This window comes from Alligator mississippiensis, chromosome 1 (genome assembly GCF_030867095.1).
Source record: "Alligator mississippiensis isolate rAllMis1 chromosome 1, rAllMis1, whole genome shotgun sequence".
NCBI classification, from domain to species: Eukaryota; Metazoa; Chordata; order Crocodylia; family Alligatoridae; genus Alligator; species Alligator mississippiensis.
Window position 1 is genome coordinate 294,771,959 of NC_081824.1, and position 26,063 is coordinate 294,798,021.

General features: G+C 42.3%; 1 protein-coding gene across 1 annotated transcript in view; it reads left to right on the forward strand.

Annotated features, from left to right (window-relative positions):
- SIM2 (SIM bHLH transcription factor 2) overlaps positions 1-26,063 on the forward strand; it is a 66,029-nt gene that overhangs the window by 30,960 nt on the left and 9,006 nt on the right. The window contains exons 6-10 of the mRNA XM_006278701.3: positions 1,490-1,689; positions 5,654-5,760; positions 11,211-11,358; positions 15,169-15,337; positions 18,427-18,835. Of these exons, the coding sequence (XP_006278763.1) occupies positions 1,490-1,689; positions 5,654-5,760; positions 11,211-11,358; positions 15,169-15,337; positions 18,427-18,835 (1,033 nt within the window). The remainder of the gene's footprint in view (positions 1-1,489; positions 1,690-5,653; positions 5,761-11,210; positions 11,359-15,168; positions 15,338-18,426; positions 18,836-26,063) is intronic.

Here is a 26,063-nt window from a genome sequence, read left to right on the forward strand (position 1 = left end):
ATAATTCATTCAGATTCCTTCAAAAGCAAAAAAAAGAGTCTGTCAGTGTTTTGCTATTCCATTAGCATGTGTCCAAGGTGCAGATATGCTTTTACTCAGTTAAACTGGAACAATTAAACTGGATTCCATGTAGCCTTAGATGAGCAACTCCCCAGTGATGCAGAATATTGTATCCTACAATTTAACTGAATTCTGTTTAAAAAACAATGAAACAGACAGTTGTGTCATCCTATTTTGCTGCTTTGGTTATGATTTGCAAGCGGGGGAATCATTTCACACTGTCCCCCTTGATGCAATATGATCGCAATAATATATGATCATGATGTGTAAAAATAGGATTTTTAGAGCATTTATTGCTAGCTTAATATTGTTTTCACAGAAGTAATTCCAGCCCTGAATGCTTTGAAAACTATTACCTGAATAGCCAGAGTGAAAGGGAAGACAAACAAGAAGGTTCTTTTGGGCATCTTTGATTCCATGGTTATGTTGGCTGATATATTAATTAATTGTTGAATAGAACTATATGATTAATTTATTTTTAGCTGTATATTCAAGGGATTGTCAAGGAGTGCTGAGGACCATGGGCATATACTACTTTTCACTGAATGACTATTTGAGTTGAAACAAAGAGTACAGATAAAAGATGAGGGTCACATAGATTGTTCTGTTGATACCTGTAGTACCCTTTGTTAAGTTTCTTGCATCTCTTTGGAATTGAGCATTGCAGAAGCATGCACAGCTATGGAGCAGTGTTCAGAAATTAACAATATTTTTGCTCCTTCAATTTCTAGAAGCTTTTGTTTCTTCCTTTGATTGCCCCAAAATGCCTTCCTTTAGCACAAAATCTAACATGAGATACACCCATGCAACCCTCACTGTCATCAACCGGAATCGTAAATGTGTCAGAATGGATTTAGCACGAAATTGCTGGCATTAACTTGCCAAAAGGGTGGTATTTAAAAGCAATTGAAAAAGGTCAACTGTTTAATGTTTCTAAGTATGTATTTAATAATTTGTAAGTAGGATCTGTTCATAACTAGTATATTTTCAAAGTATATCTGTTTTTCATCAGCATCTCAAAGTGTGTATTGGTATACGTGCATGTCTGTTACCTGGATAAGCTACCATTAAAAGCACATCTAAGATTATTTGGTTAATGTACAGCAACTGTCTCGTTGCATCTACCTTAAATGTATATGAAAGAAACTTAGTTTAAAGAACAAACTAAAAATGAAGCCACATGGCCCCAGGGCTCTCACATTTTCACAGCTGATTACCATGTACTGTTGGCAGTGGGACAAACAGACAGAATAACTCTATCTCTATTTACAAATTAATCAACCTGGGAACCTTAATAAACTATCCAGCTAGACAAATGGAGTTATGAAGAGAAAGGGGTTTGTGTCATAATTGAAAAAGATGCTCCTTTAACCTTTACGATCTCTGCCAATTACCAACAGATGGCTAGTATGCTTTCTTTCTGTGCCAGGTGATCCACTGCAGTGGCTACTTGAAGATAAGGCAGTATATGTTGGATATGTCCTTGTATGATTCCTGTTACCAAATTGTAGGACTGGTGGCTGTAGGTCAGTCTTTACCTCCCAGTGCAATCACTGAGATCAAGCTTCACAGTAACATGTTCATGTTCAGAGCAAGCCTGGACTTAAAACTAATATTCCTAGATTCCAGGTAAGCAAAATTATTTGGTTTCTATTTTAAAATATTTGAACGTTAAATATTATCATAAACTACATGGATTTCTAAAAACATCAAAATATACAAAAAATGAATTAAAATTGAGTTTGAGCATAAAGAGTATGTGAGACTTTGAAAGCTACTCAGAAAATAAGTCCAATAATAGTATATAACCTATAATAATCTGTATTACAGTCATGTCCCGAGGCCTCATTGTACTGGGCCATGTACATTGTATAGGAAAACAGTTCATGCCCTGAAGATTAAGCAAGATGGACAAAAGGTGGGGGCCAGAAAGAACAGGGAAGAAGAGAAGCATTAGCATCCATATTTTATAGGTGGGGAGCCAAGGCACAAAGATGAAGCAGCTTGCTAAGGTCACACAGAAACTCTGTGGCAGAGTGAGGAAGCAAACTCAGTCTCCTGAATTCTAGTCCAGAACCTTAATCATGAAACCAGCATGCTTTCCTGACGTCTCTAACCCTAACCCAGACTGCTTGTTTATGAAAAGATACGAGTGACAATAAATTTTAAAAAGCTAGAAAACAAGACGACATGTCTTCTTGGTAAAATAAGAAACATTGGGGCAGTTTGGAGAATTGGCTAGTGCATAAGACCTGCCTGAATTTATGAGAAATGGGCGTTAGATCATCTCACCATACTTTTCAGGCCATAGCAAAAGTGCTCACAGTGTGACTGTCAGATTCCAATGACTCTGCAAATTCTGCTAAATACCTTTTCACAAGGACATGAGAAGGAAGGAAGGACCATACTTTTCAGATATAGCCCATTTGGATGCCTGCAAGACCTCCCCTGTGGTCAATGGAAAAGTACAAATCCAGAGCTCAAAAAAAAAAAAGGTTATAAAATTATCCCTTTCCAACATGTTCCACCCTCCAGCATAGTTCAGGCTGAGGCATAGCCCAAGGGAAAAGCCTTTGTTCATTCAATCAGATTCATAGACTGTCTGATAGGTTTGACTGTTGACAGAGACATGGTTCTTCAAAAGTTGTTCCAAGAGTATAGAACAAGACTTGACATACTGTATCACTTCCCGAGGTTTGCAGGCACCCAAAACAATTTAACCGCTTTGAGTGGGGGAAACTTACCACAAATTCAGCTGTACCGTGGTAATTGTGTTGTCAGTCCACTCTGTGCTGTGATATGTAGAAGATATGTTGCCATCTATCAGGGTTTATTATTGCCATCCATCAGGGTTTATTATTGCTGTTTAGTTTTACGTACTGTGGGATAGGAACAGACCGATAAAACAGTTACAGTGGATGAGCTGATGTGCACTTGCAAGTGGTGACTCCTATCTTTCCACCTTTTAAGCAGTATAATTGTTTCATCTCCACCACCAGATATGCTGGAATGGCAAGGAGCAGAGATGACATTTCTGCTTAATGGTGAAAATAGGTTAGTTCCCATGACATTTGGAAGTGTTGTGGGGCAATACAAAAGCATGCTTTCTCCCAACTAAGGACATTGAGGCCTAAGGGTCAACTGCTGAAGTATATGAGTTTTTTCAGAATCTTTTTTGTGGGGACTTGTTTTAAACCACACAGCAGTTATGACTCAGCATAAAAGACTCTGCAGCATGCCCTTGCACAGCAAGGCTAAGGTAGAAGGGGAAAAGGAAGAGCTGTGTCCATATGGAGCTACCTGAAGATATAAAAGTTGTCAGAAGAGGTAGTATGTCCAGAGATGCTGGAAGGGGCAGAATTAACAAAAGGTGTTGTTACACCCTTGAGAAGGGGACAACCAAGCAGTGCTCCCATGAAGAGGCACGGGGTCCTGTCTCTGTCCGTCCCACAGATATGACATTCTGGAATATTAACCATCAGTAGCAGTGCACTGCAGCCTGGCTATCCAAACTATGATTCCTTCCAGCATACGTTTGATCATACTTTAGACTGAATGGTGTTCCTGGCACATCCCACCATTGGTATATCCACACAGAGAAAACTATAAACAAACCTTCAGTTGTAACAGTAGAAGTAGACAGACACATGCACCAGAAACAAATGTCATAGACGCTTCATTCTTCTGGACAAAAGGTCTTGTTCAGGATTTCATGTAACTAAGGTAGTCAGAATAGAGAGATAGCAGTCCTTTCCTTTGGAAGTGTTCTGGGGCTGCTTCAGTGGATGCATCCATTATTGCCAGGATTTTAAGGAGTCCTGGATTGATCATTTGAGCCAGCTCTATTCCTCTTTCTGATTTCTCTTTTCACACACACAGAGCAACTGTTACATCCCAAGATACCAACCAGGACTGTTTTCAGTTAATATGTTCATGCTGCAGAAGTTAAGAGATAAATTCAAACTTTTCAAAACTCTGGGTGTGCTTAGATCCAGGGCTTTTGTTCAGCCCATGGTAGGGGCATCTGTAAGGCTAGGATGTAGACACAAAGGAAGGAATTGTTCAGATCCAGAATTTGGGTTCGAGGCCACCTGTAAGTCATCATTCAAGCAAGGAAACCACATGAAATGGCTTTCCATTTTAAGCACACTGAAATCCAAAGTATGGTGAAAATGATATCTGAACAGATCATATGCTTGAAGCGGCTGAAAAACCATGGACCATCATGCAGAAATGAGAATTTGGGTCCTAAGTTTTGTGAGATAATAGAGTGCTGTGGATGTGACACACCCACACTGTACCCCTCAAAGAAAGAGAGAATTGCATCTTATATCATTACAGAGCAGCACTGATAATTCTTGAGGAAAAAAATATCCAAGTCCTTCTCGGACAGAAGGACAGAAGGACCATTGACATATGTGGAAGTGGAGTAATTAGTGCACATGTGGATGATAAGACCCTGGAAAACCTCTTGTTTCTTTACAACTCCCTCTATAGTCTAAATGCATAAAAGGTACACAGTGTCTTTTCCCTGTGTCAGAAAAGAAGTAAATGAAAAACCCTGCTTGATTTCAGGGGCAGGCAATGAATATTTAGCGCTATGGGGAAAGAAAACAAAAAGATACAATGGTAACAAAGTAGAGATCAGCAAAACCTGATAATGCGCACTGTAAAAGACATTTGACAGGATTCCTCTGCTAGGCTTTGAAACTGAATGCAGTGCCTCCATTCTGTCCTTAGTGAGGGAGATGGGCTGCTGGAAAGCAAACCCCACCAATATTTGACATAAATCTGACTGTGGATAAGCCATGGAGAGTACTTCAGAGCATATTTTGCCATAAGGCAGCAGGGGTAGGCAAGAGTATATAGGTCACAGAGTTTGCTTTTCCTTTGCATTTTGCATGACTAGTCCTAGAACTGCCCATTACTGAGCTTTTTGAACCTTCCCCTGACACAGAGGATACTGGCCATTGAATCCATTTGGTTTCCCCTGTTGTGTGGCTCAGTGGTAAGAAACTTGTCTAATGTCTATCTTAAGCATTTTCCTTCCTTTGCTTCTGGCCATTGTGCCTTGTCCTTCCCTCTTCCAAGCTAGAATAATCCCCTGCCTTCCTTTAGACATTAGCTTGAATTTATTTATAGACTGTAATCATAGTCCCCATAGACTGATCATTTCTACTATACTCATACGCCTGCAAAGGCAAATGAAAATTTGTCAGCAGTACAAAAAAGTCACTTTACTATTTTATGAACAGCTCATCAACTGGACCTTTGTGCAGAGAATCACTCATGTTAGTAGCTCCAAGGATGATGCTGATAAAATAAATTTAGCAAAAGCCTAGAGCTGAAATAAGTTAATGGACTCTTTCTCCTGCTTGTCTCTGAGTCAGTCTAGTGTGTACAGCAGTGCTCACTGGCTTTGGCTGGAGTTCAAAAGTTCTAATTTCTTGTAAAGATTATGGTTCTCAGTTTCCAAAACCAACATTTTGTCCTGCAGCCTTTTAGCACTTGATTAGTTGGCAAAATCAATATTAGTTTAATGAAACTGAATATCTCTAGAGATGCAGCTTATTAGTCAGTCTTCCTTTTCTAGGGTGACTGAATTAACTGGATATGAGCCCCAAGACCTGATAGAGAAAACTCTCTACCACCATGTCCATGGCTGTGATGTGTTCCATTTACGATATGCTCACCACCTCTGTAAGTAAAATAAATGATTGACTCAAGCTTTCAGCTTACCAGGTAGAGTGAGGAAGCAACATGCACTTCAGGGCAAGCAAAACAAAGTTGAAAGGGCCATATTTTCAAGTGCCCACCCCCTCTGGTTGGGACTAGATTTTCAAAAGCACTCTGCTCCTGTTTAGGCATATAATTGAATGGTCAGATTTGCAAATGGACTTGGCACTCACCCTGCTTTTTCTTTGGCTAATATGTGTGGCTGCTTTATTTTGCTAGCTGAACTGGAGTTGAGCCCTTTTGAAAATCTGGACCTGATTCTGAGCACTGAACTCTTGGAAGAATCTGTTTCTTACTGGTCTCTGCTGTTTTTTTTTAAAAAAGGAAGAGGTATATGACAGTCACTGATACCCTGAGAACTTGTTTCTAATAAACAGCCTAGATATGAAGTGACAAAAGTAAAATCCTTAGATCTGTGTTCATGAATAGCATGTGGGTGAGGTTTGCAGAGCTTTTTTCTCAGGAAGAAGAGATACATTTAGTAATTCCACATTTGCCAACAGAGAAAGTAATCACATCTTTAAACATCTGGATTTGGGAAGTAGTTTAGTCAGTAGCACATTCATTTGAGAAGCAAACCGGGGGAATAGAAAAATTCTCTGGGTTTGGCTCAGTCCTCTACAGTCTGTGCTGTACTAAAACAAACAAACAAATGCTGAAAGGAAATCTAGAAATTATTGTTAGTGAATTATGTTCCAGATTGCTGCCTTAGGGTTAAAATAACCTTGACCTTCTCTGAAGAAGGGAGTCTGTGCCTCACCTTACTATGTGATGTTAATGAAGAAGGTCTGGAATTAAAAAAGACTATCAGAAAATAAACTTATCATACTTGGAAAATGTCAATGCTGAATGGCTAAACACCAAGTTCTACTGAGTCCAATGGGAGTTATGTATGGGAAAAAAGGAAAACTGACCCTAAATGATAATGTGATTTAATAAAGCACTGGTAGAAACTCAGACCTGTTAAATCACACTATTTCCTAATAACTCTTATTTTCAGTTTCCCCTTTTATGAATACGACCAAATCCTGTATGTATCTTTTGTGCTTTTCTATATTTGACTAATCCAACTAATTTTAAAACACAGTCACAGACCTTACAACTGCTAGCAATATGCTGGCATTGGAATACAATAGGTTGATCCTTAGAGCCAACTTTTGTAAATAGGATTCGACTGATATACAATTGGAGCTTTAAATGTAGAGACAGAGCATGGCTATTTAATTAAAAACATTGGTTTGGATGCTATAACTAATTATATAAATAAACTGTTACAAAGTTTAGAAACTGAAGGATCAGTCTGAGAGAGACAGATATGTGAAAGGGTTTGGAAGAATTAAAGTACCCAAAAGCTAAGAAGAAAAAGTAATAGTTAATGCTTCAACAACAACAGGAACAGTGTAAAAGCATAATCAGAAGAGCAAGTTGTGAGAATGATTAAAACAGATGTAAAATGTACAAACTTCTGTGCCTCTGGAGAGCACTGTTACAACTCCCCCATCATCTATCAGCAGATGTCTGATGAGTATGAACAGTAAAAGGTTGGCAAGGTCTGAATTTGCACAACGTAGCATTCTACAAAACAGTCCGATGATTAAGTGTCACTTGATGGTGAAATCTGGAAAGAAATATCTTACACCTAATAAGGGAATTAAAAAAAGAAAACCATACACTAAGATAGTCAATTGCTCTTCCAAAGAAAAATAAAAAACTAAAGCAGTTGAACTTTGCATCAAGCATCAGAGAGAGCAATAAAGAAAAAAAAAGAGAAACAAGGTAAAAAGTGTGCAACAAGAATAGCAAGCTGCAGTAAAAATAATAGATGTGAGTACTTGCGAAGTATGCACTGTCAAAAAAAGTTTTCTGTTTTAAACACTGAATGGCTTGCTAGAACTTTTAAGAAAAAGGTCTAGAAGTTTTAGAATGTTATGTGTATTTCTCAATACGAGTGTACATACATAACGCTTGCTGCACAGCAAAAATTTCTAGGTCAGGACAGACTGGGCACATCTACACGGTCATTAATGTGCTGTGTAGTTACTGCATACTAAGTTTAGTACTTGTATAACCCAGTACTAAATCAATGTGCAGTAACTGGCACTACTGCATGGCTTTTTAGTTACACTAACTGCACAGTAGCCCAATACTACTATGGAGTAGAGTATTAGCACAGCTTTTGCCCTGCACGCTACTGGGCAGTAGAATTAGGCTACTGTGCAGTTAGCATCTTGTGTAGATGCACCCACTGGGTACCAGCCCCAGCTGTTGACATACCTTCACCACTTAGGTACTTACCTGGAATTCAGCCTGCCTACACACAATACCCAGTAGCACAGCAGGTTAAACTCTACACACAGCCTTGAGTCTCCTTTTGCTGCTGTAGTAATGAAGGCTTCCAACATTACTCTACTGGCTTTTGAGATGGCTCAAAAACTTCATAGGGTTCCTGTTCTAGTAGGGTATCGTTCACTAACCATCGAGCTTAGTGCCTGGATCTAGCTAATTGGCAAGATATGAGACAGAGAGAAGCTAAAACAGTTACTGCAAGCACAGGATTAAAAAGCCAATTTCTCTGTAGCTGTGGCCTTAAGTATAGACTGACAACTGCTGCAGTCCAATGGGATTTACAGAGCCCTCTGAAATACCCATCTGTGACAGATGAGATGGGAAAAACCAGTCAAGGAAGCACCACAGAGAAACAGTCATTCACAAATGGCAGAACAGCCAGGAGTAAAGGCTGCTGAATCCTAACCTACTGGTTGTAACAAAGGCCATCAAGGAGTCGGGGCTTGCACAAAACAGCCTCGATAAAGATACATCTTACTCCCAGAAAAAAAGTTTCTCAATCAGCAGTTAACCAGGTATCTTAATGCAGGGTCAAAAGCAAACTAATTTAAAACACAGCTCCTATCCTTTGTCCAAGGTCATTTTCCTCAGAGACTGTCAAAAGTCTAGGGACACAAAGAAAGAGCTCTAGAGAAATGCTGCTCATATATAATCAGGAAGTGAAAATGGAGCATTCAGTCCTCAATTTTATTCACCTCTTTTAAAACACTGTCTTAACAAAAGACCTAAAGCAACAGAAGGGACACATGGAAAACTAGAGTGAACCACAAAACAATTCCTGACATACAAGGAAATGCTCTGTGGTGGATAAATAAGGCAGGAAGTGCCCTACTAACTTACATTTTGGAAGATTACATGTCTGAACAGTTTGAATTCAGCATAAAACAAATCTGAGCATTAAAGAGACTAAGGCACAGGAATTTAGTATTGGAAAAACTCAGAGCCCTTTAAAAAACGCTTCTTAGAAGATCGAAGCCAAAAGGGGATTGTCATTTGTGGGGCTTTGTTTGGGGTACAAGTAAGTATGGTGCATGGAGATTTAGATTTGGCTGTAAATCCTACCTTGTAACTTAATAGAGATTAGCATTAAATTATAGTTGTAACATCAAATGTTAAAGCCAGTAAAATGAAGATTGTAACCCGGTCTGAAACTGCAACTGAAGACATTGACCTTTGAATTAAGGGTAGTGTATTGCATTTAAGATTAATCTGTGTTTTAAGTCGGGGGGCCAACCTGTGGCAAAAAGGTTGGCTCCCACTCTTTTCAGAGAACCACAAAACAGAGGTGGGTCAAAAAACCCCACAAAAAATCAAAATGCAAACAGGATCTAAAAAAGAGATTTTGAAGTAAGCATAGCGGTTAGCTTGGCATCTTTCATGATAAATTTTTGGTTGTCCTATCAGAGGATGTTACTAGTTATCTTGTGGACTTATTAGTTTAGTACAAGAAGAACTGATTCCATAGACAAAAAGTCCTTCCTAAAGTCATGCTTCAGGAGATTCCCTGAAGCGAGGCAAGACAGCCTAAATTTTAAGAGAAGTATAACTAATTGCTACCTGTGTAGATGAATGCAAGAGGAGTCTTTAATGTGAGATGACACACCACAAGCATAAGTTTGGCAGAACAAAGGAGAAAAGTTCTAACTCACGTATAATAGGTCTTGCCAATCTCTCTAACTGGTTATTTACACTGTGAATGTCACTGCAGCATCTGAATATTATCCACATTACAAAATCATGCATTTAGTCCAGAGAGTGACAACCAGGTAATTAACTAGCAACAGAAAAGTAAAAAAAGGATCATGTGCTATGCTATATCTACATCCCTATATTGAATGTCTCCCCTACCAAAAAAGACCCTCTAAAAATACAAGGGATTATATGAGACCATAAACTTTTATTTCATGTGGTCATTTTCTCTTCTGCCATTGGCATGCAGTAATCTTCATCATTCATCCTAGCCTCTTATGGGCCTGAGCCTTCACCAGCTGAGTAAAATGGAAATCACCTCATTGTGAGCTTTGCCACTCAGCACAGTGATGTACAGGTCAGACCTTACGTTAGGTAAGAAGCCATCCCTGGTACTTCATCATTCTTCCCACACAAGGCTACAGGGAGATGTTGCCACTGATTACACTTTCTCTTGGGTTGGTTTGAACATAAAGCACTGCTTTTTCCTTCCATAATTTAAAGTAGATAATGATTTGTATAGAAAAAGGATTCGGATGAAGCGTCTCATTGTGTGCTTTAGGGTGAGGCAAGAGAAGGGAATATTCAACAGCAGGAGTTATTCTCTTATGAATCAGTACATAAATGCCTGGCACTGAACCAGAGAGATTTGTGGAGAAAAAGGCCAGATTAAATATTAGGAAATTCTACTCATCTCCTATTATAGCTTATCCCAATGCCAAAAACATCCCTGTTCACAGAGAACCTAAGCCAGGGGCTTAGAGGATTTACACTTGCAGTAGGATCTCTCCAATAACTCTGTCTACCTTGTTGTTCTTGAACATACAGTTAAAAGAGCAAAGAAATTTTGCTTTAATTTTTCCATGTTAAAAATAAACTTGTTCCATGTTTTAAATGAAGCAAACCAGAAAGCTGACATTCTAGACAGGAAAAAAACCAGCTCAAAATGTACTGGGAATGCCCAATAATCTTTCAATTGATTTCAGCTGTTCCTAAACACTTCAGTAAAAATTTAAAATAAAAACAGTTGTATCCATTTCTAAACAGTCTTGGAACCTGCTACTTATCCATATATATATTTTAAGAGCACCCTAAAAATTAGAAGGTTTGTTCTAAAAGAGTGATTTGTAGAGTTGCTAGTGTACAAGTGCAGGGTAAGGTAGAGATGGAGAGGGTAAAAATGGTAAATGGTATGTAATAAAGTATTTTTAAAAAGTAATGTCAAAGAGAAACTATGTAAAGGATGGGGGTATACATCTTTGCAGAGAAGTCCCCTGACGTTCAGTGTTACAAGGGGAAATCTTCCTGCTTACAGACATCACTGCGGGCTGTGGTCGTAGATCAGTCAACGTGAAATACTTTTTGCATTATGTTCACAGTGCTGGTGAAAGGCCAAGTCACAACCAAGTACTATCGACTGCTGTCTAAGCACGGAGGCTGGGTTTGGGTACAGAGCTATGCCACCATTGTACATAACAGCCGTTCATCACGGCCTCACTGCATAGTGAGTGTCAATTATGTCCTTACGTAAGTCAAAATATTTTGTACCCTTACATGTTACTGGTATTTAAATTATTATGGAGTAAAACCTGTATTAAAATTTTTTGTAGGAATTTCTTCTAGTATCCCCATATAGATAGATAGATAGATAGATCCATTTTTCTGCTTCTCCTTTTGCTTACAGTACCTGTAAATAGCACACTGGACAAGATGAGTTTGTACGCCTTATGATTACATTTACATACCATTACCTTGCATCATGGAGGATTCCAGAGATTTTATGATGAAATGGCAGCTTATTGGTAATCACCTAAGCTTGGAGGCTGCATTTGAGACCTGGGCCCCATTTGTGCATGGTGCTGCACAAAGAAATAGTGAAAAACAGCCACTGCCCTGAAGAGTTTGCAGTTTAAATCAATCAGACAGATAAATGGTGGGAGAAAGGCAGTCCCACTTCACAGATGAGAAACTGAGATATAGAAGTATTTAGTCACTTAAAGTTGCACACCTAAGTAGAGCCAAATGTCTAGGTCAGGGGTGGGCAAAGCACAGTCCACTGAGGGATTTTGTCCAGCCTGCAGTGGGTCCCTTGGTCCTACCTGACCCAGGCATGAGAGGCAGCCCAGACTGTGGCGCATGTGACCAGTCCTGCAGGCATGCAGCAGGGCTGAGGTGGCATGACAGCTGGACTCCATTTCCTGGGAGTCCCAGCTCCTTCCAGCTGTGGCTGCCGGATCCCGCCCTGCTGTCTGGGCACTCCAGCCCACCCACCTCACACCTCACTTCACACCCCAGTGATGCACTCAGCCAGGCAGGTGGGGAGCAGCATCTGGGAGCGAGATGGGCATCTGGGGCTGGGGATACCCCAGAACCTTGGGACAGTAACAGCCCAGAGCCAGGGCAGAACCGTGACCTCCTGCCTTTGTGCCCCTGTGACAGGCACAGGTTCTGTTGGCACGGGCATGCAGGGAGTGGATTGCGGCTCTGCCCTGGCCACAGCACTGTGCTGTCACTGCCCGAAGATCCCAGCCCCAGCCTGGCTCCAACCCCGGACGTAGCTTCCCACCAGCCTGGCCAGCCAAGCACCCTGCCTGCACAGTTCCTGGCCAGCCTTCATGGAGACCCCAGGATTGCGGGGTAGCAACAGTGCAAGGCTGGGGCCAGGGCAGAGCCCTCATTCTGTGGGCAGGGACTTGCAGGGAGCACATTGTGGCTCATCCAACAGGGAATTTTGGTGAGCTGTTGTGCGGGGGCAGAGAAGGTGTTGACTCAGCCAGCAACAAGTCAGCAAAACTCCCTGTGTAGCTCATGGGCCCAAATAATTGCCCACCCCTGGTCTAGGTAGTAACTCATTAAGCTGGGACATATGTGATGGGATTGATCTAAGCACAATTTACAAATTCTAGGTGAAGTTAAAAGTTGTCATGAAACTGCTGCATTCTGGAATGCAGTTTAGATGTGGAGCCTACCATAGGCTGACAGGGGCTCTAGCATATCTCTTCCAGACTAGGGACAATGTAGAGTGGTTGTTCTTAACCACTGTGCACTAACTAAACAGTAGGTGTCCTAAAGAGATGTTTTGACAGAAGGCAAAAAGAGAAGCAAGCCTCTGTAGCAAGGGGGAGTCCTGTTTAACTCTGCGGTCAATTTGGAGCAGAAAATTAAGGCTCCATGATTCAGAGGGCAGGCTTCACTGAATGCTAGATGCTTCCAGAAAGCCTTGACCTGAGATGCTAAAGAACTATCTAGAGTGAGGAGAAAAGTGAAGCAGGGAACCACATCCAGGGTTTACTATTTTTGTGTAGATTTGCATATTTCTCAAGTCATTAAAAAAAAGAGTAAATTGTTTTAGTATCCTATGTAAACCTCTACACATGTGTGAACTCCTGTATTTTATGTGCTGCATCCATCCTGTGGAAAATGAAGAGTTAAATAAGAATGCCCACTGGGGTGGAGTTGTAGGAAAGCATGTGCCTAAGCTCCTGGGAGTCTAGGAGGGTCAACAGTGCTTGTAAGAGCTGAGGGCAGTTAGGCTGAAAGATCTCATTTCCTTTTGGGGACCAGCATCCTAGAAAGGTGCTGGAGAGGACAAGGGGAAAGAGCTGCAGCCAGCTTAGACCAAAGGGGGCTTAAAAGCCCCTGGGACATAGTGGGACCCAACAGAGCAGCCTGCCAAGTGACCAGCTGCTAAAAGGAGCACTACCAGGGTTAAAAGAGCATGTTTGTGGGCAGGATTTGGTTCTACATAACTGACAGAAATGGCTTCTAGCTATGGGATAAAAGAGAATACATTTTCCTAGTTATTCTTTTAACTGAGTGCTGTAAAATTCATATTACAAATGCTATTCATCTGTAAAATTCAGGCTCTGTGCTGATTATATTTATGTTGCAGATTTTCAGCTTATATTTCCTCATGCCCTTCCTTGTAATTTCTGTTAAAACCAAAAGGATTTTTAAAATCAGAGCAGCATCAGTAAATGCAAAATAAGCTCCCACAGCTCATGCAGTTTAGTTTAAATTATTCTTATTTTCTGTCTCTTTTGCTTCAAATATCCAAAAATCTGCTATTGAATAGGCAGAGCCCAGAAAACACAGACCTCTCTATGGAATTAATTCTGCAGGTTGACTCTGTGGCTGAGTTGCAGCAAATGATGCTGAAAAGGAGAATGATCTGGTTCCCTTTCCACTTCCTCAGTGCCCATACTTAATGCATCAAAGAGGTCGTCGTCTAGCTCAGGAGGATGGGGGAGCACTGAACTAATCTGTGCCCTCCTGCTTGATCATCTCCTGTGGTCCCCAAAGGCAAGCACTACAAGGATGGCTTTAAAAAAAAAGGAAAAGAAGCATCAACACAGCCTAGGTTCTGACATTGATGTCTACACGTGTGCATTTAATGTGACTTATTCCAATTTAAGGTGCATTATAGGCATGTGTCTACATGTGCGCACCCTTGATGCACCTTAAAAATGGCAATTTTAGGTTATTTGGGTGTATATACACGTACTTTTCTGTCCCTTGATGCACCGGAGATCAGCTGCTTCAGAGCGGACTCAAGTCTGCTCCGTATGCAAGATGAGGCAAACTGTGCTACGCCATGTGCAGTTATGTAAGCGGCAAAATGCATGTCAGTGTGCAGAAAATGGTGGCAGTGCACTTTTGAACTAACACACCTCCAATGTGTTTTCATTCCAAAGCGCCCTGCCACCATTTTCTCAGTGCTGACACGCATCTCATTGCTTATACAACTGTAAGCGTTGCAGCGCCAGGCACTTTTCAAAGTGCCTGGTGCTGCAGCGTTTGTGTGTGTAAAAATGCCCTTTGAGCCTAAATCTGATACCTGCATAAAGCAGGTATCAAGTTTATGTGTGAATAGCTAAGTTGCATTAGCAAACGTGTAGACACGCTAACGCACATTAACTCAGTGTGTGTTCATTGACTTGGGACTAACTTGAGTCCCAAGTCAGTCTGCACACCCACATTAATGCATCTTAGTGTGTACATATATAGACGCACGCTTAAATCACCTTAATGTGCATTTGGCTAATGTGCATTAAGTTTAGGCATGTGTAAAAGCATGTGTAGACACACCCAGTGTTATCTATTATGAAAGTCCAAATCTTGTTCCCCATGGAGTGCTCACAGTCCACTTCATTCAGGTCATGCCCAATGTTCCATCTACCCCTCTCAATTTGCCTACCTACCACTGAAGTTTAAATGAAAAACTGGAATAGTTAGAAATGAAAACATTGTGAAGCAAACAGAAATTATCAAATTAAGCTATTTTTACTTTGTGGAATACCTTAAAATACTTAATTCATCACAATGATTCTTTTCCAGAGATATCGAGTACAAGGAGCTTCAGTTATCACTGGACCAGGTTACCATTTCTAAGTCACAGTTTTCATGCAGAAACTCAATGTCTACCTCACAAGAAACAAGGAAAATAGTAAAACCCAAGAGTAACAAGATGAAGGCAAAACTCAGAACAACTCCTTACCCACAACAGGTAACCGTTTCAGAAACATTTAACTGCCAAATAAAGTGACAACGGTGTGTTTGTGGTAATAACTTGAGATATACTTGCTGTTAGATTGAATATAATAATCTGTTCTGTAAAGAATTTCCTAGATACTCAGAATTAACATGGGGCTTGTCCTTTCTTGGGAGGTATCATTGTACAAATATTGCAACAAAAAGAGAAACATTTAAGGATAATGAGGTTATTAACTAGCATTCAGAAGCTTTAGAATTTGGGTTACTCAATTTACTTGAAAGATTAAACTTAATCTTAGTAAAAAGAGGAGAACCATATAACAGGAAAGATGCTATGTGATAAATTGAGCTGGTGTTTCATACACCAGACACTCATTTTTGTTTACAAAGAATACCAAACAAATGTTGGCAATTCCCTTACGTAGCAGAAAGCTACAGGGGAAGGGGAGCACTCATTTAGTGGACAGAGACCTGGACTGAGATGTAGGAGACCAAAGTTCAGTGCCTTCGTTCTGCCACTAGCTTGTGGGGTGATCTTGGGCCAGACACTTAATCCCTCTGTGCCTCATTTCCCCCCTTGGGAAAAACGGGAAAAGTGATGCACTTCCTTCATAAGTCACTTCAGGATCTTTAGATGAATCTACTGAGAACTAGGTCAGGCTGGGCAAAATACAGTCTGTGGGCTGGACCTGACCTGCCATTGGATCCAGTCTGTGGCACACTGCATGGGGCCAAGCTTTGCCCAAGGCAGTCTGTGCCACACTCCTACCTGCCCTGGTACTGGCCAAGATGCACAGCTTCCTGGTGGGACTGCTCTCAATGCAACTCAGCAGCCCAGGTACTGCTTGGCTCCTTTTGCCTCAATCAGCACACTTGCTATGCTGTTCCAGGTGGCAGGTAGTGTGGGGAAGCAATGGGGACACATGCCAGGCAGCAGATGCCCAGCTAGGCAGGGGTGGGAAATTGCAGGAAGGAGGCTCCTGCCCTGGCATGCAGGGCTCCAGCTCTAGCTACCTTCCACCCACTTGGCCACCCACAGGTGGCTGCTCATTGCACTGGGCAGGCAGAGTGGGTGGAAAGCAGCCTGGAGCTGAAGCCCCACACACTGGGGCAGGAGCCTGACAGCTGCCATTTCCCCCCTGGCTGGCTGCACATCTGCTGCCCAGCATGTGTTCCCATTGCTTCCCTGCACTGCCTGCTGTCTGGAATGGTGCAGCAGGGGCAGGAAGAGGAGGAGCTGCTGGAGGTGGGGGAAGCCAAGCAATACCTGGGTAGCTGCAGCTGCACCAGAAGCTCCACTGGAAAGCTGTGCATGCTGGCTGGGGCGTGGGGGACCATGGCACAGGTGGGAGAGGGTGGGGCTCAGCCCCATGCAGAGTGCTGCAGGGGCAGCCATGGGTGGGATGTGGGGGGGCAGACCGTACCTGCATCTGCACAGCCCAGGTGAGCTCTGCTGATGCACTCCCCTGCACCTGCACCTCCAGCCAGCTCCTGGGACCTGCCTTTTGGGTAGCCCCCCACATATACCCACACACAATATACAAGCTTAAGACTTTATTTTGAGCTATTATGCAATCACATCTATATACACTACTCAAAAAACATTAATCAAGACAAAAATATTTTTTTAAATAAAATTAAAATGTTACAGTAGAGGCTTGATTTTTTGTATATGGTTTGTTTTTTATCTATAATTTATTAAAATAATATCTTCTGAAAGATTTTGTGTGTGTGGCCCTTGACAACTCACCAAAACTCATTAAGTGACCCTTCAGCTGAAATAATTGCCCACCCCTGAAATAGGTGCTTTCCTTATATAGCAGCAATTAGATCTAGCACATGCATTTCATTTCTTACAGTGAGTGCTAATCAGACACTTGGACTTAAAGAAAAAGAGTATTATGGTATGCAGCTGACAGAGAATAGATCTAGACTTGTCATTCCAAAGCTTCCCATGTTAACAAACAAATCTTTTTAATAAAGCAAATCAATAATACTCTGAAGCTTTGCTTATCCAAGGATTCCTGTTCTTCAATACAGGCTTATATCCTGTGATGCTAACTGCATTCAGAGAGTTATGGACTATCTGAACTTTGACTATGCAAACTTATTGGTTATCTTCTTACAGTAGGATGTGCTCTATTATTTTTCTATTACATCAAAACCGTTTTTTACAACCTTTTATTCAGTAACATAATGATATTGTATTTATTTACACAGCACATTCTGTAGGTGCTAAAAGAACATAGATCTACTTCTGAAATGGAGCCATCTCTTATGTGTAGTACATAAATCATTTTACAAAGTGCAGCAAGTTACCAGTGGATACCTCTACGCTTACAGTTACCCCGATGCAATAAATTCTGGCAGTTCATGCTGGAGTCGGCTGCTCCTGGGCACTATGTTTACATGTGCGCCTGGGATTGCAGCAATTCGAGCTAGGAGCAGTTCCAGGCTGGCAGACAGCCTGGGGGGTTCAACTCCAGGTTCTAGGTGGTGGATGGGCAGTGGAGGGGCTGGCTGGGCATGAGGGTCCTACAATGTGGGGCTAGCTAGCAGGCAGTCACTGTCTACATGTGCGTTGCAGTGGCATAGATTACTTTGCCATAGGATAGCATGTGTCCCAGACACTACTATCCTATGGCAGAGTTGATTAATTTACTGTGTCCTAATTTGGGCACATGTGTAGATAGTGACACTTCACTGTGGAGCCAAATAGTCAACTCCAGAGTAAATCGCACGTGTAGATGCACCCAGTGAGTAGCATTCTTTGCCTCTCTTCCCAAACTGCTTTTAATTAAAAACAGAGGGAAGAACTTCAGATAGGCACAATGCAGTTATCCAAATTAAATGTCTTACTGTGCACTTAGGCTTGTCTTCACAATGAACAAAGCTGTGTTTCTGACTTATTTATAATTAAAGCATGATTTAAAACCCAGTAAAACAGTGAGGACACGGTACTTTACTTTTACTGTGAAATAAATGTGCTAATGTAAGCCCAATGCCATCACTTTATTATTAATGAGGTCACAGACTCCTGTCTGCTATGCTGATACATTTCAAGGTTAACCATTAAAGCCTTTTCTTATTTTTATTTTTCAGCCATACAGCTCATTCCAAACTGAGAAACTGGAATGTGGCCAGGTCGGAAGCTGGAGATCCAGCCCCACAGCAAATGCTACCACGATTCAAGAACAAAATATCCATTCAGAAAACAGTGAACTTTTATATACCCCTTCTTATGGTTTGCCTTTCTCTTACCATTATGGACACTTTCCTGTAGATTCTCATGTCTTCAGTAGCAAAAAGCAAATGCTGCCACCTAAATTTGGGCAGTCTCAAGGATCACCTTGTGAAGTAGCTCGTTTTTTCTTGAGTACATTGCAGTCAAGTGGAGAGTGCCAGTGGCATTACACCAACTCTTTAGTACCTGCCAGCCAGTCACCATCTAAACATCTTCCTGATCAACCTATGAATGTTGTACGTCATAATCTTGCACAAAGTTATGAAGGTGAGTGCTGTCTTAAAAAAAACAAAACAAAACCTTGTACAGTATTAGGAAGAGTTAATTAATGGTTTTTAAAAGATGAAATACAAGTTTGGTAAGCACAGAGGAAATAAAAGGATTTGACATTTTATTCTCCAAAGGCTTCCTTAAAAAGCAACGTCTGAGAAATAGTAATTTATGCTGTTGCATTTTTGTTTGCAAAGTCAGTCAATATAATTACTCAGGTGAGTTGTACCTCTAAACAAAGATAGATGCAGGTATTCAGATCACCTACAGTTCAACTGTGGAAACTGAAATAGATCATAAGCACTGCCATTTACTGAGGTAGACACAGATCCATCTTGCCCAATATCCTGTGTCCCACAGTGGCAGAGTGGATGCTGAAAGGGAGAGTGAACAGGATATGACCTGCATTTATCCCTTATTCCTCTCCCACTTACAGGCTGCAGCACTTAATGGCCTGGGGCCCATAATTCCCATGCTCAGTAGCTACTGATGCACTTTTCCTCCTTTTCTGAATCTGGCTAAACTGCCAGCTTCCACAACATCTTGTGACAATGAGTTCCACCATGTGAAAAAGAACTTTCTTTTGATGTTTTTTAACTTGCTGCCTACTAGTTCCATTTTACAACCCCTAGTTCTTGTACTGTGAGAGAGAGCAAATAGTAAGTCCCTATTTACTGTTTCTTCACCACCTAGTATTTTGTAAACCCTTATCATGCCCTCAAGCATTTCTTTTCTAAACTGAATAGGCTTAGTGTCTTTAGTCTCTCCTCATATGGCAGTCCCTCCATACCACTAATCATCCTTATTGCCCTCCTCTGTGCCTTCTGTATCTTTTTTATCATCATTATTATTGTTTCTACCAATATTCCAGGAACCAGGAGTTAGACTCACTGGCCCGTAGCTCCCTGGGTCCCCTCTAGAGCCCTTTTAAAAATCTTGGGGCATCTATACACATGCTCCAGGGTGGGAGTGGGGAGATGTTTAAGCCACTCTATAAAGCGGCTGCAGAGTCACATGTATTCAGTGTCCCTGCACTTCAAAATGGCAGTGGAGGTGCTTTAACTAAAGCTTGTTCAAGGAGCTTTAGTTAAAGTACCCTTGCTGCCATGTTGAAATGTGGGGATACTGAAAATATATGATGCAGAGGCTGCTGGAACACACTAATTAACACACTCTAGAATCGATTAGCACACATCAGAGCAGAGGTCTATCACATGTATAGACGCCCTTGGAGTCTTACTGCCAGCTCTCCAGCCCTTTGGTACTGAGGTCCTTTTCAGTGCTATGTTGCATACTACAGTTAGGAGCTCTGCAGTTTCCAATCTGAGTTTCAGGACCCTAGGGTGAATGCCATCAGGTCCTGGTGATTTGCTACTATTTAGTTTATCAGTTTCTCTATGACCTCATCTATTGAAACCTCAGTTTGGGTCAGCTCCAGACTTGTCCCTAGGGAGAAGTGGATCTGGGGAGGGAATCTCCCTAACATCTTCTACACTGAAAACAGATGCAATGAACACATTTAGCTTCTCAGCAATAGCCCTGTCATCCTTTAGTGCTCCTTTTACACCCTGATCATCCAAAGGTCTAAATGACCTGGTCTTTGGCTTCTAATGTACTTAAAGAAATTTTGTTACGTTTGATTTGCCAGAGTTTGTGCTCTTTTTAATTTTCTTCATTAGGGAATACAGGCATGCTTCATGCTCAAACAAACCGGAAGCCCTTTTTTTTTAATGTAGCTATTTTGCATCTGCCTGATTATTTTTACAATTACTGAAATCATGAAGGTTTTATAGAACTAGGTTCAGTGGATGGTTTTCATGGATACTAATATTCTTCTGGCAATATTTTAGTGATCTGCACTGAAGGGAGCTGCAGCCTCTGCACACAGACAGGGGGAGGTTCAGATATTTAGAAGGAAACTCTGGGCATATTGACCTCAGATGGATGGGCCCAGAGGGGTGCAGGAGCAGAAATCTGCACTGCAGGTATGGGTGCACCCCCTGCTCCCACCCTCCTCTGCCCCACCACTGTGATCAGACTTTTTTTAAGTCTGTAAAGTAGATGAAAATCCCTTTTCCCTTCCCCTTCCAAGGCATGCCTGCCCCCTTCTTCTTCCCCCTCCCCCTCCCCCTCCCCTCTTGCACTACTGCTTTGTCCACTCCTCGGGAGCAGGGAAGCTCCAGAGCCAGCTGGCTGAGCAGGGCCCCTGCAGGACAAATCAGGACAGTTGGGGGTTGACGTGGGGAAAAAAACAGAGCTCTTCAATGAGTTCTTCGCTTCAGTATTTCTATGTACCGACCAAGCCAATTCCCCCACCTTGATCACTGACGGATGTCCACATGGCACCAGTCTGCCTACGGTTAGTTCTGAAATAGTTAAGGAGCTCCTGGAGGAGCTGGATGGGTACAAGTCAGCAGGCCCGGATGACCTCCATCCATGGCTGCTGAAAGAATTGGCCAGTGTCATAGCTGAGCCGCTGGCACAGCTGTTCGAGCACTCGTGGTGCTCCAGCCAGGTCCCTGAGGACTGGAGAAGGGCCAGTGTGGTGCCCATTTTCAAGAAAGGGAGAAGGGATGAGCTGGGTAACTTTAGACCAGTCAGTCTTACCTTTATTCCTGGGAAAATGCTAGAGAAAATAATCAGAGAACACATTTGTGCAGGCCCAGCAGGGGAAACAATGCTGAGGGGAAACCAGCACGGGTTTGTCACAGGTAGATCCTGCCTGACAAAACTTGTAGCCTTCTATGACCAGGTCACACACTGCCTGGACACGGGAGCTGAGGCTGATGTCATCTTCCTGGACTTTAGGAAGGCCTTCAACACAGTTTCGCACCCTATCCTCATTGGGAAGCTAGCAGACTGCGGAGTGGATGCCTACACAGTCAGGTGGGTGGCCAACTGGCTTAGGGACCACACCCAGACAGTGGTGGTGGATGGTTCCTTCTCAGCCTGGAAGGAGGTGGGCAGTGGGGTCCCGCAGGTTTCGATCTTCGGACCGGTATTATTCAATATCTTCATCAGCGATTTGGACGAGGGCATGGAGAGCACCCTCTCTAAGTTCGCTGATGATACCAAGTTGTGGGGCATAGTTAGTACACCAGAGGGCAGGGAGCAGATTCAGGCTGACCTGGACAGGTTGGATCAATGGGCAGAGAGAAATAGGATGCAATTTAATAAAGATAAATGTAAGGTACTTCACCTGGGAAGGAGGAACCCCAGTACACCTAGAGTTTGGGGAGTGTCATTCTCAGCAGCTCAGAGGCAGAGAGGGATCTTGGAGTCATAATTGACTCCAAAATGAACGTGAGCCGGCAGTGTAACGGGGCCATCAACAAGGCCGATCGCACCGTGTCGTGCATTAGCAGGTGCATGACTAATAGAACAAAGGAGGTGATGCTACCCCTCTACGCGGCACTGGTCAGGCCGCAGTTGGAGTACTGTGTCCAGTTTTGGGCGCCACGCTTCAAGAGGGACACGGGGAATCTCGAGAGGGTCCAGAGGAGGGCCACTTGCATGATTAGTGGCCTTCATGATAGACCCTACGGGGGGAGGTTGAGAGAGCTGAATCTCTTCAGCCTTCACAAGAGACGGCTGAGGGGAGATCTTGTGGCCACCTATAAATTTATTAGGGGAGGTCAATGGGGAATAGGGGAAGTGCTGTTTACTAAGGCGCCACAGGGAGTGACTAGGAATAACGGGTGCAAACTAGTTGAGAGTGGATTTAGGTTAGATATTAGGAAGACATTTTTCACAGTGCGGGTGGCCAGGATCTGGAATGGGCTTCCAAGAGAGGTGGTGCTATCACCTAGCTTGGAGGTCTTCAAGAGGAGGCTAGATAGTCACCTGGCTGGGGTCATCTGGCCTCGGTCGTCTTTCCTGCCAGGGGCAGGGGGTTGGACATGATGATCCACTGTGGTCCCTTCCGACTCTACAGTCTATGAATCCATGAGCTGAGCTTAGCTGGGGAGGGACCGGGGCAACAGTGGCAGGAAAATACTACTATGTCTGGATCAGGTGCAGGGAACCTCATGTGCATCCCTGCTGCTATTGTCCCTGTCCCCAGCTGAGTCCAGCCCCCATGCAGTAGACAGGAATGGCTGTGGTGCTTCCCCACCCCAGGAACAATGGGGAAGTTCAGGTGGGGAAGCAGGGGGAAGGTTGGAGAGGGTCCATGCCTTTGAGCAGGAAAGAGAAAGGGAGGGAGGATTTTCATATGCTTTAGGGACTTAAAAGTCCCCAAGGTTCATGTGTTACACTCCAATCCAAAAGGGGGATGCAGCTGCACCGCTACACCTGCTGTGGATCCACTCTTGGACGGGCCATAAGTAACAATGGAGAGAGAGAGGGGAATGGAAGATAGGTCAAAAGCTTTCCAGATTTCAAGAACACTACAGACATTTTATTTACTTAGGGACTCCACGGCCTGCAACACCTTTTCCTGAAGAGGGTGTTTTCAACTATTGGAAGACTGAGCTTACTGAGCCCAACAAATTGGTTTTCAGACAGCATCTGGGGCCTACATCTCTATTCCACTGAGACTAGGGTCATCTCTGGCGAGGACATGTCTGTGCCCTTCATAAAATGAACCACCCTCCCATTTGTCTGTGTTCCAGAGGCTTGACACTTTTTCAGTAGACTACAGTGGGGAAAAGGAACCAACAATACTGCAGGCTTACTTTTTTGCTTAGTTCAATTTAAATGCATTTTTAAGCATGTAGACACCCCTCAAGTGTGCCAGATTAATCTTGTCAGTTTTGTGGACTTGGATAAGAAGATAAGAACATCCTATCTGGACTCATATGGAAAGGAGTGTCTAATTTTAGTAGAAAACTAAGAGTCCACATTAATTTATGAATGAAATCTGGATATTTGAAGAATGAACTCAGACTTACGAATGGAATTTCATGCAGAGGTAAGGGAAACTAAAAAATCTTCAAGTGCTTTGAGTAACCACATATAATAAACACTCTCCTAGATGACAAAAATAGTTTATTCTAAGACAGCAGAAAACAGCTGAGGTTTCAATACCTGAAGGAGTACTGAAGTCAGCATGAAAATAGAATCAGCAGTTTGAGAAAGAATATTCATTCTTTGCTGGAAAAAGTGCAACCATGGACATTTCTGTAATCTGTGAACAGAACCTGGCCACCAAATTTGACTGACCAAAAGGGATGGTCATACTGATAATGAACAGGACCACATTTGGCTGAAGATCCTTTGACAGTAATAATATTATTTTACAGCGTTGTCTTGACTTACCAGAAGTCTTCACGTACAGTATTTCTCTGGTTCCCAAATAGATTATTTTTCTTAAGACAGAGAATGTGAGCTCTCTCCCATGAAGAAAAGCAAGTTGGTAACCAATCCCTAACTTTGAAAAGTGACTTAGGAAAATTAAATCAATGTAAGAATTTTCTAGAAGAATTTCACAACTTAAGACAATGGGAAACACATCCCTGTAAGCTCAGATTTGCTCAAAGATCACTGCTGTGGCTCTCTCAGAGTTTATGCGAGTTAAGAGCAAGGGGCTTCAGAAAACAATTTGGATTTACCTCTTACAGAGTCTGCTGCATCTCTGGATGATTTGCAAAGATTTCAGTAGAATATGAATACAGTATCTGATCTTGTCCATGTTATCAATTTTTAGTTTTTCCCAGGAATTCTTTGACCAGCAGAAAGCCCGATAGCTTTAGAGTAAAGAGAGGGTCTGCTAAAGCATTATCTCCAGTTCAAAGCCAAAGCCAAATGTGACATCTGGCAACAGGCTTGGAATCCAGTACTGTTGCAGCAAAACACATCACAGTAATAGAGATGTCTGCCAAAAAGGCTGTGGACCAGATACACATTTTTATGTGTGGACACTACTTTGTTTTGGAGAGCTCTTAGGCTTTAAAGTCATCATTCTAACAAGTTCGATGTTCTAGAAAAGCATGTAGCTATTAAACTGCCTGCATATGAGATGTCACCTCAGAATTCTGTCTTTGGACCTTTTTAACTTTCCTGCTGACCTGCTTGCTAGGAAAGAAATCTTCATGGATGATGATTTCTTCCTTTGCCAGTGATGCTGACTTTGTAATACAGGATATGTATAGAACTAATGGGATCAGAAAATTAATCTTTAATCTGATTGTATTAATCTGTCCCCCAACTACATTTGGTCCCATCATTCATGTTGAAATTGAGGAAGCTCTGAACATTTTGTAAAAGCTACAAACCTTGAAATGGACCCACATCTCTTCTATCTGGTGAAGAATAACTGTGCACAATACTAATGGACAATATGTCACTTTCAGAGCAGCCCATCTTCACAGTCTTTAACAAGATAGACAAAAAAGCCATACAGTCTTTAAAATCTTTCCAACCGCTCGTGGGACAGGTAATGACAAAAATAGTGAACATCAAGAAACAACATGCAACAGCCCAGCACCTGTCTGCCTCACTTGCAACTTTTGTCCTTGTTCCACAGCTCTCAATTCCTTGACTTCTGACAGCTGCTCACAGCCTTGTCTCCTGACTTCAGTTCTTCGTTTCACATCTGCTGCTGCATACCAGTCCTACCTACACTTCATATTTATGACCTAGCTCTAACCACTAGAGAAGACTGCCCACATCCTGGCTTAGATCAAACTACAGCATGGTTACTGCTCTAGCAGTGCTAAGATGGCCACCTTATGGCTATTAACATCATTAACTGTTGGGCTTCCCTGAACCTTTGACACAGTGAACAAGGCGGCCCTAACACATTTAAGTGATGCAACTGGTCTAGATGACCAAAGTACTACAGTGGCTCCAATCATTCATCTATAGCAGATCTCTGAAAGTAGTTACTGCTCATTCCTTCTGAAGGCTCTCACATGGGGTCCTGCAGGGTCCATAGTTTTCCTACTTCTCTTCAATATTTACATAAACTGCTGGAAGACTGAGCTGCTGTGGTCATAGCTGCAGACAGTATGCCAAGAAGACCTGTGTGATTCTTAACTGAGGTGATTACTGTCTAAAATATTGGAATTCACATAGGAAGTCAGCTCTTGGATAAAGAGGAGCTGGCTCAAGCTGAGGCTAAACAAAACCAAGTTGGGGGAAGGGAGAATTTTTTTAAGAACGGACCAAGCTGTTGTCTTCAGGCATATAGTTCCCATTCAGCACAGTGGTGTGAAGCCTCAAGGTTCTGCTTGACTGTGCACTAAGCTTGGATAATTATGTAGGGTCAGTTTCCAAAAATACC